Source organism: Natator depressus, chromosome 19 (genome assembly GCF_965152275.1).
Source record: "Natator depressus isolate rNatDep1 chromosome 19, rNatDep2.hap1, whole genome shotgun sequence".
Lineage (NCBI taxonomy): Eukaryota > Metazoa > Chordata > Testudines > Cheloniidae > Natator > Natator depressus.
In genome coordinates this window covers 12,118,504-12,136,734 of record NC_134252.1, presented here as the reverse complement: position 1 = coordinate 12,136,734, position 18,231 = coordinate 12,118,504, and the positions used below count along the sequence as shown (strand labels likewise).

General features: G+C 48.2%; 1 protein-coding gene, 1 long non-coding RNA gene and 3 other non-coding genes across 5 annotated transcripts; all 5 read left to right on the top strand.

The window, feature by feature from the left end:
* Positions 1 to 21: 21 nt before the first annotated feature.
* Positions 22 to 7,365, top strand: LOC141974750 (uncharacterized). Its single transcript, XR_012635804.1, has 6 exons — positions 22 to 85; positions 1,515 to 1,582; positions 2,160 to 2,220; positions 3,053 to 3,147; positions 3,603 to 3,738; positions 4,594 to 7,365. It is a non-coding gene; the product is annotated as an uncharacterized LOC141974750 (long non-coding RNA).
* Positions 1,793 to 1,936, top strand: LOC141974767 (small nucleolar RNA SNORA16B/SNORA16A family). Its single transcript, XR_012635809.1, has one exon. It is a non-coding gene; the product is annotated as a small nucleolar RNA SNORA16B/SNORA16A family (small nucleolar RNA).
* LOC141974769 (small nucleolar RNA SNORA44) lies at positions 2,781 to 2,913 on the top strand. Its single transcript, XR_012635811.1, has one exon. It is a non-coding gene; the product is annotated as a small nucleolar RNA SNORA44 (small nucleolar RNA).
* Positions 4,401 to 4,472, top strand: LOC141974775 (small nucleolar RNA SNORD99). Its single transcript, XR_012635817.1, has one exon. It is a non-coding gene; the product is annotated as a small nucleolar RNA SNORD99 (small nucleolar RNA).
* Positions 7,366 to 13,681: 6,316 nt separating the features above from the next.
* RAB42 (RAB42, member RAS oncogene family) lies at positions 13,682 to 16,857 on the top strand. The gene is made up of 2 exons (XM_074934399.1): positions 13,682 to 13,929; positions 16,434 to 16,857. The coding sequence occupies exons 1-2, from the start codon at positions 13,682 to 13,684 to the stop codon at positions 16,855 to 16,857; spliced, it is 672 nt and encodes a 223-aa protein (XP_074790500.1).
* Positions 16,858 to 18,231: the final 1,374 nt, after the last annotated feature.

Below are 18,231 nucleotides of genomic sequence, written 5' to 3'. Positions count from 1 at the left end.
GACTCTTAAAAGCCACGTCCCGGAGGCGCTTCGCTCTTTTCCTGGGCGGTCCGCTGCTGGGTGCGGGCGGGAGAAGATCGCTCGGGTAAGGCCCGGGGGCGTTTGCAATCCGCCGCCATCCTCTCTTCCCCGGGGGCGTCTGGGTGCTCTGCCCCCTGCGAGCTGAGCTGGGGCTGCTCAAGTTTCGGGGGGGCGGGTTGGGCTGTAATATTTTGTAGGTGTTGGAAATACAAAGGGTCCCTCCCTGGGCCTCCCCACGGAATGGGGCTCTGCGGGTCCGGGGCGGACTCCCACCTGGCTGGGGCGGGCAAGCGCTGATCATAGCAGGGGCAGCTGGGGAGAGCCCTGCTGGGTACAAAAAAGTGTATCCGCATCCGAGCTGCAAAAATGGTCTGTGGATTTGCAGGGCTCTGCTTACCCTGGCCGGGCTGCGCCTCCAAGCCCCCTGGCCTGGGTTGGGGGGCAGGGACACGGACAGGGGGCTGCTCGGACCCCCCGCCCAGGGTAGGTGGAGGGTCTGCACCGCAATTTCCTCAACCTGCCCACCCGGCTCTTGCTGTCAGAGCCCTGCGCGGATACCCCGGGATATAAAGCCGTTCCCCCGGGGATTTGCAGGGCTCTACAGCTGGGAAGACTTTAAACGGCTGTTTAGCAGTATATCCGGGGAGGCTCTGTTGTGGGTCTGGGGGGAGAGGGTCATCTGGGTTTGCACCTCACTATGTGCCTGAAAGGGTCTCCTGTGTTTGTTGCTTAATTTGTAATTAAAGAGGTGCTGGGATTCAGGCAGTATTTTTTTTAAACTTGTGTGACTGACATGGGAGGTGTGGGGGTGGGAAGTGAGCATGGCCCTGGGGTCTATCCCACTAGCCTGTGCAGAGGCAGCTAAGCACCCTGTGTGCAAAGGCTGATGCCCAGTAGTAGGGATGGGTGGTTGGTTTTCCACCCAGGAACAAAACTCTGCAGGAAGGTGTGTGCCTGCAAATTGGCAGAGGCATGTGTTTGATGGTGTTAGAAAGGGGGTGGTCCTGAGTAAGGGGTTTCTCTAGGTGGGTGAGTTTTGTGTATGGCAATAATATGAGGCCTGAAAGCGGTTTTAAGAGGTGGAAGAGAGATTCCCCTCGCCCCATTAAAGCGCCATCTCCACTATTTCACATGTAGCAAGGTCGCGAAGCCTTTAACAGCATCTGCTCCCCAGACTTGTGCAGATCCTGCCCGGTGTGGGGTGATTTAAATAATTGATTTTTAATAATTTTTCCATTTGCACTTCAGTTAAATTGATATAACCATTAAAACAAGTTGGTCTAAAACTAAATAGAGCCTTTACACTAGATTTGGTACATCTTTTTGCTACCTAGGAGGGTGTACCATAACTATACACCTGTATTTAAGTAATTATATAGCTTAATATTCTTAAATTATCATTAATTTACATTTTTAGTATGTCATAAAATGGTGAATGATATATTGCTTATTTACTAGAGATCAATTTTTATCCTGCCATTCCTCTCTTCCAGATGCTGGGACGAAGCCTTGAGATGCTGGAACCGTTCAGGCATGAGCCTGGTATTGCTTTCCCAGCAGGGTAAGTGGTTTGCTCTACACTCGTGTTCTGTTGAGTTTTTAAAAAGCTGCCTGCTGAAGCGGGGGCGGAGGGGAGAGGGTGTGGTGGAGTGGAAGAGAGTGTGGCTTCTGTTGGTCAGCAGGTAAGCTGAGCAGCATGGTTAAGGAAGCCAACAATAATTGGCAATGCTTTGTTTGCCCTTTCCTCCCCCAGAAGTGCCCTCCAACGTTCCCACGGCCCTATCGAAGCTGCGTCTGTCTCTCTTGTGTAGCTGACGTGGTCAAAAAGGAGCCAAAAGTGACCTGTTTTCCTTGACGGTCGCTGTTCAGTTTGTTCCATTGTAACTGTCCAGCAACATTTCAGGAAAATACATGTGCTAGGAGTGTCTATGCACAGGCTTTGCCTGGCCCAGAGGTGTCTAGGGATGGGAGAGGGGCCTGTATCTAGATACAGACTAGTAGAGCTATCTCAAGGACTGTTCATTTTCAGGCTTTGTCATTTGGAAGGGCTGTTTCCTGTTCCATAGCACTTCGTGTCCATAAGACTGAGATTGTGGTGGGCTAATGGGCTGTTTGGTTTTTTCCCCCCTCTCTTTAAGTGAGGAGCTGGTGCCCCTGTCCTGGAGACTACCTGCTTTCACCTGCTGCCAAATCCGGCAGGTGAGTGCGAGATGTTGCTCTGCTTTTGGTGCTGGTTATTGGCTGAGTAGGAGTGACAGCTGGTTGCAGAGCAGCCAGGTCTGTGGGGGCTTGAAGGCAAAATACTAAATGGGATGGAAACCACTTGCTGTGGTTTGCAATTAGCTCATGTTCTGGTGATTGTTTCTGTCTCTCACACCTTCAGGTTCAGAGTCCCTGGGGTAGACCCTCTGCTGTCTCTGTGCAGGCACAGAGTGGGCCCTAAAGATTTACACCAGCCTTAGTGCCAGATACTATTTCAGTCCCTCTCCCTGCAACCTGTATTGTCTAGCACCCAGCAGCTGTACAGAGCTTTTCATCCGTTGATCGCAACACCTTTTATAAAGGTTGGTGGTGGTATCCCCATTTTACAGATATGGAAACAGGCACAAATAGTGGAAGGAACTTGGCCAGTGGCAGAGGTTGGAATAGAACCCAGCTCTCCTGAGTCTCTGTCCAGTGCTTTGTCCACTAGGCCACACTACCTATCCTTTAATCTCCCCATCCCTGCAGCCTCACTGAATGAGTACTGAGCATCTGGAGTGCATGTAAAACCAAGAGCTGTGGCTCAGTGAAATAGCCACAGGATCTCCAACTACATGCAAGAACAAGGAGGAGAGACTTTGGCAGCGAAGCCCTGTGTGCTGATGGCTGTCACTCGCCTCTCCTATAAGCTTTCACTTGCAGGGCATTGGCTTCTTTGATGTGGTGCTCTTCTTGTTTAGAGGCCCTTAGTTGCATGAGTTCCTACTTCTGTGGCATCTGCAGCCCTGTTCTTAACTGACTGTCAAGATGGTGCAAATCTGTTTCCTAGGGCCATCTGGAGGCGCCCTTCTGAACCCTGAGCAGTTCTGAGATCTCTCACCTGCTGGATGGCATGAAGTGGGCACACAGCAGCTATCATGCAAGGTGAGATTGACAACTCTCTTCAGTGCAGAAGTGGGGCTTCCTTCACCTCCAGATCCCTTTCCCATCAGATCTGAACACCGATCTCATGGTCAAAAAAGGAGGGAAAGTGAAATGCAAGTTGGTCTCATTCTCTCTGCTAGAACAGTCCTGCACTGAGAGGGGGCTGGCTTGGAACATCGCAATTTATCTGCAAAGCCCTGGGTGAAATGTAACTCTGTATAGTTGGGGGGAGGGGGGGGTCTAGGTAAATATCTTAGACTGCTCAATGCAACTTCCTTTTGGAATGAGCTAATAAATTAGGGCCAGAAGGGATCATTAGATCATGCTTCTCCTCCCTTTTGAATTTCAGAGGGGCTGGTGTTTTGGCTGTATTCCTGCTGATTTGGTGCATTCTTCTGTACATAAAGACCTTTGTACTTCAGATCTAATTCCAAATCCGTTTTTGCCTTTCACAGAGATCTCTTGCTAAATGGAAGAGGCTGATGCTGCCAAGGGGAGCTAATGGACTGGCCAGTCGGTCTTGCCACCTAGTGGAACATGATAGTGTCTCCCAAGGGGCTGGAACTCTGGAAAGACCCATGGATGGGCAAAGTAAGCTTCCAAATAACTGAGCTAAAGAGCCATTGAGCTAATAATTCTCATGTTTGACATCCCTGACCAACACTCCAGATGCAGAACAGACAGATTCCATTGAGTTAGTCACTCTGATTTGACTCTGAACTGGTATTAAAACATGACACCCCCACCCCCATATGACATGGCAACAGCTTCAAAAACCTTGATGGTTAACTTGCCTCCTGGGGCGCATGGCATCTTAAATGGCCTTACTCTCACCATCTGAACACTACAAGGACTTCTGAAATTAACTTTATCCATAGACTGATTCCAGGTATCAGTCTTGGGAGAAGTGGGACAGTGTAAATCAGCTTAGCACTATTGATGTTCATGTAACTATGTAAGTTTCCACCAGCTGAGGATCTGTCCCCATATCTCAGGGAGTAGGACTGCTCTACTCAGAGCAGCTGGTGGCTGCTTTAGTAAAAAGGCTCTTCCAATCATTTGAATTGCACAGAGGTAGCTAACTGAAGTGTGATTCCTCTGACTTGTTCTGAAGGCTCTAGCACTGGGGGTTTCTCTGCAACCATACAAGCTAGAAATGTCACTCGGTGACAAGCTTGGTTTCTGCAGAAACGGAGTCTAATAGGAAGCGCTGGTGCAATGCACAGCCACATACAGACCTCTGCTTAACTCTGCCTGGTCAATGATGACTCCTTTTAAATGGTGACTGTTGGATGAATCCTGCGGATATGGGGCTGAGGCCAGGCACCCATCGTTAACAGAACAGCTGGGCTCTGTTTAAAATCCCTACCTGGTGTGGTTGGGTCTAGCAGGAAGTCAGGCTGCACACTTCACTCCATAGCTACCTTTATTTTTTATTTTTTTCAGATCAGAGTGGAACATAAGACTGGACTGTCTCCTCCAACTTTCAGTCCCTCTTAAAAGCTACGTTTCTGCTTCCCAAAGAGAACATTATCCTGCATAGAAAATCCTCTTCCCTTACCTCTGTCTGCCTGTTCTTAGGCTGCAAGCTCCGCAGGGTAGGGGCCCATCCCTTCTCTTGCGTATGAAAATCACCTAGCACTACTCACACATCCTGGGAAATTGTTTACAGGCTCAACTGCATCTGTATCAATACACAATACAAGGACTGTCCTTTCCAGAGAGCTTGTGTTCTTAGTAAAAACTCCCCTGTATAGGGAATCAGGAAATAATAAATGCAGCAGTCAAAGAAATTTTTGCCTCAGACCTTTCTGTTCAAACTTTTAGTTGGTAATTAAACAAACTGACTGGCCTATGGTCTGATTTCTGTTCCCAGCTCTGCTGCTGGGTGAGCTAGACCTGTGGTTCCCAACCTTTGTGGGCTTGGGACCCATTTGTAAATGTATGTCCTGTTATGACTCAGTAAATAGTCTGGGGGGTGGAGGCCCTGGGGTGGTTTTGGTCAGATCCTGTCCCCCAGGGGGTTGGGTCCTGCCTGGCACTCACCCCACAGTGGCAGCTCCTGTGCTGTGGGGCTGGCTGGGTTTGGCCCTGCTCCCCTGACTGGACCAAATTTGAGAGTGGAGTTGTGAGCTGGCTCTGGGGATTGCAGTGCCACTGACTCAAACTTGGCGTACCTGGATTCCTGTTGCGGTGATGTCTGAGCCAAACTTGAGCAGCCCTGGGTCCCCAGAGGTTGCAATGCATGGAGCACAGAAGTGATCCCAGCCAGCCCTGTGGGACACCAGCTGCCACACAACCCTTTATTTTGGGTGCCAACCCATGGATTGAGAAACCATGAGCTAGGGAAAGTCACTTTGCTTCTGTGCCTCAGATTCCCAAGCTAAAATGTGCCTTTTTTGTAAAGCACACTGAGATCTAATGATGAAAAGATCTATGTAAGCTAGGTGTTCCCAGATTAACAAGGGTACTCTGAACTGTAGACAGACCAAAAGATAACGGTTAAGGTTTTTCTGACCTTGTAGGTGGCCATGGTGGTGAGGTGGGTTTCTATCCAAACATTACTGGAGAGACCAGAGAGAATGAATTGAAAATCCCTGTCTTACAGGGATTTTTGACTCTGAGCAATGACAGAACTAAAAGCAAATCAACGGGCTGGTTAATAAAGTCAGACTCCTGAAAGGGGTATGGTTACTGTTACTGCCACTGTAACAGCTGTAATATAGACAAGGCCTAAGTGATAATTTGTCACTGCATTCTAGTGACCCTTACTTTAGTTGCAGGTATGTTAAAATGAGAATGTGGGGAAGAAGGCAAACACCAATTGTCACCCGGTGCTGCAGGCTAGTAGGGACTTTACTGTTTTGCTATTGATTTTACATGCTCAGATACCATGGTGATGGGCAGCAGAATAATACCCTAGGATAAGATAGTGAGATAGGAAATTTTGTCCATTACCAGGTAACACCCCCTACTAATCTTCATCCATGTTACAAACCCACCCCAGTTATGAATTCTGTTTAGCCCCCACCCCTGCATTTGGCTTTTACACTTACCACCTTTCCCAAGCCTGTCAGTGTGGGTGTGGGCTGCGTTTTCCCCTCCACACCTAAACCAGGGGTGGGAAGGATTTCACATGCTCCCCAAAGCCCATGAGGAGACACACATCCCTTCCCTTCCCTCCTCTCCCCTTGTTACAATCCTGGACATAAGGCCACACACCCCTTGCAGGAAGCCTGGGGCTGAGGTGGTTTCTTCCCTGAAAATATTGCTGAGGCAGTTTCCACTGTGAAAGAATGGGTGGAATCAGCATTCCCTACCTGAGGAAGTCAGGGGAGGGCTGCATTCCCTCTGCCCCATAAGCATGGGTGCAGGAGTTGCCATTCTCCCTCCCCTGAAAGCAGTGGGGAGACTGTGTTTGATCATATTAAAGAAGTTCTGTATTAAAATCACAAATGAGTTTGATTCCCCATAGTTTAAATTCCAGGGTATTACTAATTAAGAGGTCTCTTGGTTTTTGGTACTGTTTCTCTCCCTCTGTGTGTGAAACTTGCAAGCTGCTAATTGTGTTAGTACATTCTAAGACAGTCTGTTCTCAAAGCAATTCTTTGTAATAACTACTCACACAGAGAGAGACTCAAAGCAATACTCTGTAACAACAGAAACAGCAGCCAGAGACTCCCCGCCCTTTTGTTGTATTAATCTCACTTTGTTAACAATTGTGATTAAAATAGAGAGAGAGGATGTGTGTGGATAATAACTGAATGATCAGGGAGGTGCCAGCCTAAGAATCCAGTGTCCATCGGCTGAAGAAGGTGTCAAGTGGAAATAACCAGAGGACCCCTGGAGGGCAGACTGGAATCCACTCAAGAATGGGAGAACCAAAGAAGATAACATCTGGCAGCACAGAGCTGTCAGGAATGTGCCATCTGCTGATTGATTCAGCAACAGCATGATGAAGCAATTCCCACAGACTGGCATAGGAAGAAATTCCTATAAAAATGGACTCTAGAAAGTGAGAACTTTGGGGTCTGATTCTGCAAACCAACTTCCAGGAGCATCAGATGTGCATCTGACGAGGCCCTGCTCCCTCCTCGTGTCCAGGCCGCCTGACCAGTGGCTTGGCATGAGCAACTCTAAGGCTGGTAACTATGATAACAACCTTGCAGAACCTGTGTGTGTGTGTGTGTGTTTGTATGAATGAATGTGTGAATAAATGAGATTAAATGGAATGTTATAGCTATAACTAACTGCTTACTATGATACTTTCTGTATTCACAATAAATATGGTATTTTGCCTTTTCCCCTTTAAGATCCTGCTGGTTTTTATTTTATTATAACAACTGACCCTGTGGTACTCAGAAAGTGAAGCCATGAATTTAGATGCCTAAGCATGGATTTGGGAGCCAAGATTCAGGCACCCATTTGCTGCCCCAAAAAAATCATCTCGGTCTAGAAATATCAAATGGGTACAAATTGGGTTGTGGCTAAAGAAGGGGAAATGGGCTGCCAATGGGAGACTTGCATTCACTTCCCATTTCTGCCCTGTCTCATTGGGTGGCTCCTGCTACTGTCCCTACAAAACGGATAAAGAATGAACATTATTTCCTAGGCAAAGGCGTTGATTTATTGATGTCTGCAAAGTGCTTTGAGAGCCTCAGCTGGAGTGTGAGGAAAGGAAAGGTCGATATGTTGCATGAGAACTGCTGCCCCACGAAACTTCCCACCCTGTGCTGTGCTTGAAGGATCTGCGTGTGTCAAGCATTGTCAGCCCTTCGCTCAGCCTTCCGTAGTTGCAAAGACCCTTGTAATAAAAGAACTGCTCCTGATGCTATTGGGTGATGGGAAGCAGGTGTGGAGACAGAACAGTATCTATTACAGATGCTCCATGAGGTGCCCTGCCCCAGCTCCATCCTTCCTACTCCGAAGGCGCAGAAAGGGGAGAGCTGTAAACCGACATACAGGAAAGTAACCCTGTCTGTTCTCCTCCTTTGTACCCTGTCCCTTTCCACAGTTAAACCTGGGTGCTGAGAGCATTTAACATGGATGCCTTACTGCCCATGCTGGGGCCAGCCGGCTCAGGTGGTGGGTGGTGGCAACAGAAGAGCCTGGAATTAAACTGATTATGAACAATAGGGATGGAGGTGCAGGTCATAGGGTCAAATCAAGGATCCAGAGGGTGTCATTGAGCAGAGAACCTCAGACAGTGCCCAGCGATCTGAGTAGGAGCCTAGAGTCAATGGATGCTGCCAAGAGGATGGGTACATGAACAGACAAGGGACTAGAAAAAAAGCCCCACCGTGAGAGGGGACCCCCCTGCATCCAACTTGCTGGACTGATGGAGGGGTGATTTGGCCAGTGCCAGGAGGAGGGGGTGCCAACCTGTAAACTGAAATCCCTTATCCACAAATAAGCTACATCACCAGCAGTAGCAGGGCAGATTTCCCCCACCCCCACGAAAGTGTTCCCACCTTTAGAGGGGGAGCATCTCCATGGCTCACTTAGTACATAGCTGCCTCTCCATTGCAAGGGCAGCTGGTTAGCAGCATCTGAGATGTTTATGAGCCTGGAACACTTGTTCAGGAGGAGCATGCTGGAGAGCCCACAGCTCATATCAGATGGAAGCAAATTCTAGCACCCAGAACAGCCCTGGAATAAGTTGGGTGCCACTCCTACAAACTTCAGTGGCGAATGCATCCACTTCAGCCTTAGGCCTGGTCTGCACTAAAAATGGTTTGCCACAGAGGGAAGATGCAGCGTATATCACAAAGCAGTGCTTTTGCCAGCATAGCTTAGACCCATTCCCTGAACAAAATAAGCTATACCAGGAAAAGTGCCATTTTGTCAGTATAACTGTGTCTATGCTGGGGCTTTTACTGGTATAAAAATGTAATTTAAAAAAAAATCACACCCCAGCCCACATTGCTACAGTGGCGACAATTCTAAGTGCAGACGTGGCCTTACTCGCTATGGGTCTGATCTGGATTTGAAGTAATGACTCTTCCAGTGCCTTAGGCATTCACTAAATTTGTTTGGTCACCTTGGGGTTTAGCGGTAGCCATAAAGCAGTGTGTGAGGATCCCCTCCGAGCTCAAAGTCAAAGCTCCCCTGAGCTGATGGCTCATCGGGCTGGCAGTTAAGGCACATCAGTTTCATAGCCAACAACATACAAGAGAGCGACGTGACCGGTATCAGGTTGGACTGCCCTAATTTCTGCAGCTGGGTGAAATATCTCCTCTCCTCATCTTCCCGTCAAATGAAACAAAGGTGATGATGAAGCACGTGAGAGATGGGGACAAGGCATTCTCAGGTGAGCGGCTCCAGCTATGGAACGAACTTCCAGAGGGGACCCAGTGCTCCCAGCTTCTGACCATTTGTAGGAACTGCTGCAAAACTTTCCTCTTTGAGAAAGTCTTTCCACCAAAAGGGACACTCACAACATGAACACCCCCTTCTATTCCCAGCCCCTTGACATCCCCCATCACCTTCTGCCAGCCCCCCTGAGCTTGGCTGTAGACAATGGATCGTGTGGTGTGGTCTGGATGGAAGCTGGAGGCATGTAGGTAGGCATAGCGGTCAGTAGGTTTCCGGTATAGGGTGGTGTTTATGTGACCATCACTTATTAGCACTGTAGTACACAATCCATTGTCTACAGCCAAGCTCTAGACTAAGATACAACCACATTTGCTCCAACCCCTCAGACAGAGGCAAACACCTACAAGATCTCTATCAAGCATTCTTACAACTACAATACCCACCTGCTGAAGTGAAGAAACAGATTGACAGAGCCAGAAGAGTACCCAGAAGTCACCTACTCCAGGACAGGCCCAACAAAGAAAATAACAGAACGCCACTAGCCGTCACCTTCAGCCCCCAACTAAAACCTCTCCAACCCATCATCAAGGATCTACAACCTATCCTGAAGGACGACCCATCACTCTCACAGATCTTGGGAGACAGGCCAGTCCTTGCTTACAGACAGCCCCCCAACCTGAAGCAAATACTCACCAGCAACCACACAACAGAACCACTAACCCAGGAACCTATCCTTGCAACAAAGCCCGTTGGCAACTCTGTCCACATATCTATTCAGGGGACACCATCATAGGGCCTAATCACATCAGCCACACCATCAGAGGCTCGTTCACCTGCACATCTACCAATGTGATATATGCCATCATGTGCCAGCAATGCCCCTCTGCCATGTACATTGGCCAAACCGGACAATCTCTACACAAAAGAATAAATGGACACAAATCAGACGTCAAGAATTATAACATTCAAAAACCAGTCGGAGAACACTTCAACCTCCCTGGTCACTCAATTTCAGACCTAAGAGTCGCAATTCTCCAACAAAAAAACTTCAAAAACAGACTCCAACGAGAAACTGCAGAATTGGAATTAATTTGCTAACTGGACACTATTAAATTAGGCTTGAATAGAGACTGGGAGTGGATGGGTCATTACACAAAGTAAAAACTATTTCCCCATGCTAATTTTCCCCTACTGTTACTCACACCTTCTTGTCAACTGTTTGAGAGGGGCCATCCTGATTATCACTACAAAAGTTTTTTTCCCCCTCCTGCTGATAATAGCCCACCTTCATTGATTAGTCCCGTTACAGTTGGTATGGCAACACCTATTTTTACATGTTCTCTGTGTATATCGATCTTCCTACTGTACTTTTCACTGCATACATCTGATGAAGTCGGTTTTAGCCCATGAAAGCTTCTGCCCAAATACATTTGTTAGTCTCTAAGGTGCCACAAGTACTCCTCGGTTTTTTTGCTGATACAGATTAACACAGCTACCACTCTGAAACCTGGGGCTAGGTAGATAGATAGATTAGAGAGATAGATGATGGGTGTATAGGGATAGATAGATTAGATTAGATGATGGATGATGGGTGTATGGGGATAGATAGATAGATAGATTAGATTAGATAGATGGGTGTTGGAGTTAGGTAGATAGATATTCACAAATGCTCAGCACCCACCCACAGTCAGAGGCCAGTCTTTCAAAAGATTCCAGCTCAGATCTGCAAAGTTATTTAAGCCTCGACCTCCCATTGATTTCAGTGCATTGGGTGCTCAGCACTTTTGAAAACCCAGCCATTGTGGAGAGCAGGGCCGAAGCGCGCACACTTCAGTTAGTTCACATCCTCGTTCCACCATCTCACTATTTTCCTTTCCTGACTCTGACTCCTGTCATTTAGCCCAGGAAGATGTTTTATTACCTGGAATAAACAGACCCATCGGGTGGAGGGGATAGATTGTTTGCTGATAACAAAGGAGGCCTTTATGCCTCACTCCACAGGGAGGCAATGAACAAGCTGCTATTGTTTGCAGAGTCTTCAGGACTCCTTTATCTGGAGACAATTGAATCAGTTCATTTGATCCATTCTTTGCTTTGCTCCATGTGTTTGGATTTTCTTCACAGACAATCTCTTTCCTAATTAAGTCAAGGTCCCTGTGTGCACTAGGAAAATTCCCTCTTAATGGTTCTCTCTGTCCCTTCTGATCCCAGGGGCACAACAATGGAGCTGCTCGGATAGACAGGGCCAAACTGTCTCATTAATGGAGAGAGAAAAGGAGTACTTGTGGCACCTTAGAGACTAACCAATTTATATGAGCATAAGCTTTAGCTCACGAAAGCTTATGCTCAAATAAATTGGTTAGTCTCTAAGGTGCCACAAGTCCTCCTTTTCTTTTTGTGAATACAGACTAACACGGCTGCTACTTTGAAACCTGCCATTAATGGAGAGATCCTCCAGGGATCAAGCTTGCTTGGGTGGACTAGAGGCCAAACTGTTTTCAACCCCGGTGGAGAATGAAGCAGAGGCTGAACCTGTTGATGCCTCTAAGTCCCTTTGACTTAAACGGAGCCAGGATGTCATGTGGTGTATTGAGAACTGTGCTGAAATTACCAGCTATCACTTTAAATTTGAAGGGCCTTTCTGCTCCTGCTTGCAGGTTAGGGGGCTCTGAGGGTAGCATGGGATTTGCATCAAAAGCAGTCTGGAGCAAGGTGGGGGGAGTTGTGCTTCGCTGCCTTAGGGGGCAGCCTGTGGTGTCACTCTGTATTGGGCTGTGGTGTGTGAGATTTCTGGAGTCTGTGCAATAAGTGGTGCATTGCAACCTTCCAGGAAGAGCATTTATGGTCTGAGTCTCCCAAGCTAGCGCCTAAAAATAGCAGCATGACTGCGGCAGCATAGGTGCGGCTCGAATACAGAGCCAGGTGCTCGGGTGGGATTGTGCTCGGGACGGCTGGCCTGTGTCATACACGCGGTCCCACTAGATGATTCCAATGGTCCCTTCTGGCCTTGGAATCTAGGAATCTAGGAATTTTAATCACCATCCCATGTAATCACCATCCCAGCGCACTGTCTACACTTGAGTTCCCCCCATTGCTGCTATCAATGGCGTTGCACTGGTGATAGCAACCGGGGAAAATGTTAAGGGGGCCGGGGGGAAACATAGTGAAGACACAGCCGGGAGTCAGTACAGACGGAAACAATAGAAATGAGTAATGCAAACCTCACTACCAATCCCAAAGGACCATTAACATTCCACTGCTGGTCTTCCTGCCGGATAATGATCTCTCAAACTGGGCTCCATGGGGCACTTGCTGGGGGTCTGAGAGCTGGCTAGGCACATGATCATGGTTCTTCATTACTGAATACCAGGAAACCAAGGTCTTTCCTAACATTACTTTCCCCTATAAGTAATTGCTGTAATTGCCACATGGACTGTCAGTGCTCGTGAATGGGAGTGGAGATGGTCTCTATTCAAATGCAGATCAATGAGTGTTCTTTCAGTTAACTTGGATAGTTGAGACACTGGGGAACTGACTAGCACAAGAGGTGAAGAAAGACCCTAATAAGAACACATGTCTTTCTAAAGTGTCCAAGGTGACATTAGGCTGGACAAAACACTGCAGAGGGTATATAAACCCTCATGTTTCATGGCATAAACCAACCACAGTCTGTGGTCAGGAAGAAACTTCTCCTGTGGGTATAACTGTCCACTGTGGAGTTTCCTGCACAGACCTTTGAAGCAGCAGGTGCTGGACACTGTCAGAGACAGGACACTGGGTTAGATGGACCCCAGGTCTGATCTGGTCTGGCAACTGCTACATTCCTAGAATTGCATCTCCCCCACCTCCCCTGTGATCTTGACAGTAATCTGATACAGCGGAGTTGTCTGTTTATTGGCGGGGGTGGAGGTGTGGGGGGAAGCTGATAGGGACTGAGGCTGGGAAAGGGAATGGGGGAGTGTCTCTCTCCCCATAGCAGAACTTTGCTCCCAGGGGGGACTCCACTAGGGTGGGGTGAGAGGAGGTTAATGGGATGAGGGTGGAGACCTCTGGTTAAATTCTCTCTCCTTTGTCTCTCTCTCCTGTCATTCCATGTCAGGATCTGGGTTTGTAACCTCCTCCAGGCCAATTCACCCAAGGCTTCCTCTGGGGAATCTGCATCTTAATTCAAAGGCTGCTCCAGTCCCACCAAGCCCCAGCCCTGCTGCCCCTCCTGGGAATGGAGCCGGTGCCACCCCCTCCGGTCTCTCACCTGAATGGCAACTGGCACTACCAGTTCCGGATCATCCTGCTGGGGGATTCCACCGTGGGCAAGTCCTCCCTGCTGAGGTGCTACGCTGAGGGGTCCTTCATCCCGGCTCCCTGCCCCACCGTGGGTGTGGAATTCTACAGCAAGATGATGGAGCTGCCTCCGGGCATCAAGGTGAAGCTGCAGCTTTGGGACACAGCTGGCCAGGAGAGATTCAGGTGAGGAGGGACCAGAGACCCAGATCGCCCCATTTCACACCACGGCACCCAGCGCACTGGAGCTACCTTACGCTGCAGGCTCAGACACTCCCATCCAGAGTCACATTCCCACCCTCCAGTCACTCACGCACACACACCCAGAATTATAATTTTCCTGGCATTGGCACAGCCCTGAGATAAGAACCTTAGAAATCCCTGAGACGGCCCTTACCCATATACCAAAGAGATCCAGTCTGCGGAGACCAGATCCCTTCAGAGAGAGACACACACATAGAGAACCCTCCATCTCTCCAGACACACAGATCCCCTGCCTGCCCCTCCAGACCGGACACATATACCCATAACTGGGGACCCAGCTCACCAGCTCCAGACCGGTTCCCTTCACCCCAACACACACACATCATCCCTGATCTGGTGCTTTCTCTTTCCTGCCCCAATGGCCTGAGCAAGGGTTGTTGTTGTTTAAAAAAAGGTTTTTGTTTCCAGTTGTCTTTTCTTTACAGCTTTGTCAATGTCATGCTGTAGCATGATCATGTGCATGATGAAGTCACCCAGTCACGCTTGTGTGTTTGCACTGAGGGGCCTGGGTGGGAGGAGTTGCATTGCAATAGGAGAGCGTGGGGTTTTTGTTATAGGTAGGGTCAATTCCAACTGTTTATTTGGCTGTCAGTAACCCCCCACTCATTTTTTACTGGGACCTGCCTTTCTTATGGAGAAAGAGCAGCAGGAAGGAGCGTGGACGAAGTTTACAGCACTGGGGAATCTTGGGGTCTAGAAGGCAGGGTTTGCTATTGTTGCGATCTGAGTGGGGGAGTGGATGGTTCTGTTCAGTGATTCCTGCAGGCTGGAGAAATAATGCCTCCGTTTGTGAAAAAGGATCCAACCAGTTGAGAGCCTTGTTTGCTGCGGGAGCTGAGGGTTTGAGATCAGAGCGGCTGGCGATGGCATAACTAGTTATGGGCCTGGTCTGGCACATCTACGCAGGGGAACCGCTCTTACCACTGCAAACAGTCCCACTGAAATCAGCTCTCCTGTGGGGAGCTACAGCTGCAGCTTATATCAGTTATAACTACTAGGTGCTGCGGTTTCTGGTCATGGGGGGGACGTTAGCTCTAAGGAGTGAATGGGCAACTAGCACTGAATGCCAGGCACGCTCTCCCTACCTCATGGCACACACGCTGCATGGAGCACACCAATGCAGCACAAAACAACTGGAGTAGGGCCTAGGACAGGGGCCTATTTAGGTGCCTAACTCCCCTGGGCCAGAGGCCTTGAAAACCCTCACTATTCCAGCGCTCCCATAACACAGTGAGGGGTGTGGTTTTAAAATCTAGCGCATGCCTCCCTAGCCCGGTCTCCAAGGTCTACATGAGCTGTGCTTGACTTGGGCCCAAGTGTGGGGCACAAAGATGGTTTTAGGCCAGCTCTGAAGCTCCCTGATCCAGGGAGCAGTCAGGGGGTTATTTGGCTCTTGGCACAATTTAGAGATGTTTCAGGGCTGCTCTAAATTACACCAGCCAGGGACCACAGGCTCTGCAACCACGGCCTCCTTTTCCTGGCCATGCTGAGGACGGGCAGGGCAGTGATATAGAGCTACTACATCAGTCTTGCATAACCCAGGGATTCCTCTTGTGCAAGGAGACTCCTCACCCACATAGCCAGTGACGCTTTCCTGGATCATAGGAGAGAAGCCAAACCATAAGGCCAGTCTTTGATGGATCTGCTCCCAGAAAAAAACCTCTTAACATAGATCCTTAAAGATGGATGACATAATGGGGATCTGCCCTTATTTGTCTTTGTATGATGTCTGAAGAAAGCCTGAAACCTTTCTTTCCTGCTTGTGTTTTATATTAGAAGTGTCAGGACTCTCATGTCTTGTCTTCCCTGGTTCTGCCGAAGGGCTCCTTGGAGCACCAGAAAGGTGGAGTGGGTGGTTTCTCAGCCCTTACCACAAGGGGTGAGGGCATTTAACCTTTAACAAAAAATGTTTTTCTCTTCAGTGTGTGCAATGTATTTGAGTCAAATAGATGTTAACAGAAAAAAGTTTCAAGAAGTTTGACTAAAAATCACTTCCCTGATTAATTCATCAGGTTTTATTTCTTTGCCATCTCTGAGGCCCAGATCCTTAAAGGTATTTAGGTGCCTAACTCCTATTAAAATAAACGGGAATTAGGTACCCAAATACCTCCGAGATGTGGGCCTGGGGCCACAGTTTGGTCTCTAATTATCCACAGAGTCTTCCAGAAAAATAAAAAGGAGGCAAGACCTGAATTTCTAATGTAAAAGATAAACGTGGGGGGACACCTCTCCCAAACCTAATGTTTATGTCATCAAGTAGCAAAGAAGGGCAGGGCCCCAGCTGAGTGTGGGGTTGAAGGTAACACATGGCCCAAAGTGAGTAAAAGCCAGTGGGGGCTTAGAAGACCAGCCCTAGTCCCTGGATGGCATTTGCAGGTGAGAAGCAATGTTAAGGGCTCACTGAGTTTTTATGTTTGTGTTCCCAGATGCATCACCAGGTCTTTCTATCGGAATGCTGTGGGTGTGCTCCTGGTGTTTGACATGACCAACCGTAAGTCCTTCGAGCACATCATTGAGTGGTACCATGAAGTGGCCAGCATCCAGATTATGGAGAAGGTCATCTTCCTCCTGATTGGCCACAAAAGTGACTTGAAGTCAGACTGCAAAGTCTCCACTGAGGAGGCAGAGGGGCTGGCAGCCTCCCTGGGCATAGGCTTCATTGAAACATCTGCCAAAAGCAACACCAATGTGGACTTGGCCTTTGAGACCTTGACCAACACCATCTATGAGGCTCTGAAGAACAAGGAGATCGATCTGCAGGAAGGCTGGGATGGGGTGAAGGTGATTCACAAGAGAACCTGCAATCCCCAGAAGAAGAGGCGAAAACCACAAGAAAAATGCCAATGTTAACCCAGAAGTTAGGGACTAGGACCTGGAGTAGGGATGGAATTGGTGGAGGAGGGACTGGATGAGCCGATTCAGAAATAAATTAGGGATGGGCCTGCGATGCAAAGTTGGAGGATCAGGGGGATGGGAGTTCTGTTTGTCTCTAGGGAAAATAAAAACCTCCGGGACTTGCTTTCACCCATTGTAGTAGGTGATTTCCATCAGAATAGTAAAAAATGCACTACTGCCCCCTTTAGGTGGAGAACAGGGAATCCAGGACCAGTGACCCACCACTGACTAGCTGCTAGAGGCTTTCCCTTGGTTCTTAGCAGGGGAAATCCCTTTTAATACACTGCAGGACTGGCTCTAAAACTTTTTAATTACTTATTTTTAACTGAATTTAGGACTAAGAAAATCTTTAGGAATCTAGGAGTGCAGCTCTTATGGCATTACAAGGGATTAAATCCCCAAATCCCTGCTTTATTGAAACATGCCAGAGACTTCAGCTTTACAAAGAAACCGGCACGGCCTGATTTTGGGTGCCTAAGGAACGTGGTGAGTGGAAGAATTCTCAGGACATGAGGAAGCCGATTAGATGTTTCCAGAGGGTAGAATTCAGTTGCAGTGCTCAGTGCAGAGGGGTGAGATTCACCCCTTTGCAAAGGGCCAGTATCATGCTTAGGCACCCTTTTAATTAATTTGTTAATTGTAGAACAAATTGCTCATTTTCTAGCGTAACCCTATACTATTTGGTCTAGACTGAGGAGACCTTAAAAGTACATTATTAATATTCCATCAAGATCAGGGCCCCATTGTACTACGGGCTATACCAACATATAGTAAGAGACAGTCCCTGCCCAAAGGGGCTTGCAATTTAAATAGATAAAGGGGTCAGAGGGGAAACTGAGGAACAGAGCAGGGAAGTGACTGGCCCAAGCTCATAGGCAGAGCTGGAAATAGAAACTATGTCTCCTGACTGTCCCACAAGTGTCCTGTCCAGTCAGCCCCACTCCCTCGCTGATCATGCTCCTGTGCTCAGCCTTATGGCTTGGTTGCATTTGAACACTTAAAAACTGCTATGGTAAACTCCCAGGGACAGATTTTCCCCTCCCGTATCCCTCTATAATGCCATAGATTTCAATGGCATAGCCTGGATCTAAACAAGAGTGACATTATGGTACAATCTTGCATCTAGTTAGAAAAATCCAAGCTCTGTTCCTCCATAGCCAGGCATACTGCATCTGTCGAAAATCAAGCTGGCATTAAACGCCCTAGGTGAAATCCTGGCCCATGGGAAAACTCCCACTGACTATGTAGCACCAGGATTTAACCCCAGTGTATTTACAGGTGTCTGTTATTATTGTTTGTGGGTATGAAGCTGTGCTACATATGGACTAG

Excerpts from the sequence above, each read along its gene's own strand:
- RAB42 (XM_074934399.1), top strand. The coding sequence starts at position 13,682 with ATGGAGCCGGTGCCACCCCCTCCGGTCTCTCACCTGAATGGCAACTGG. Across the intron at positions 13,930-16,433 it reads GCTGGCCAGGAGAGATTCAG|ATGCATCACCAGGTCTTTCT; the intron begins GTGAGGAGGGAC and ends TTGTGTTCCCAG.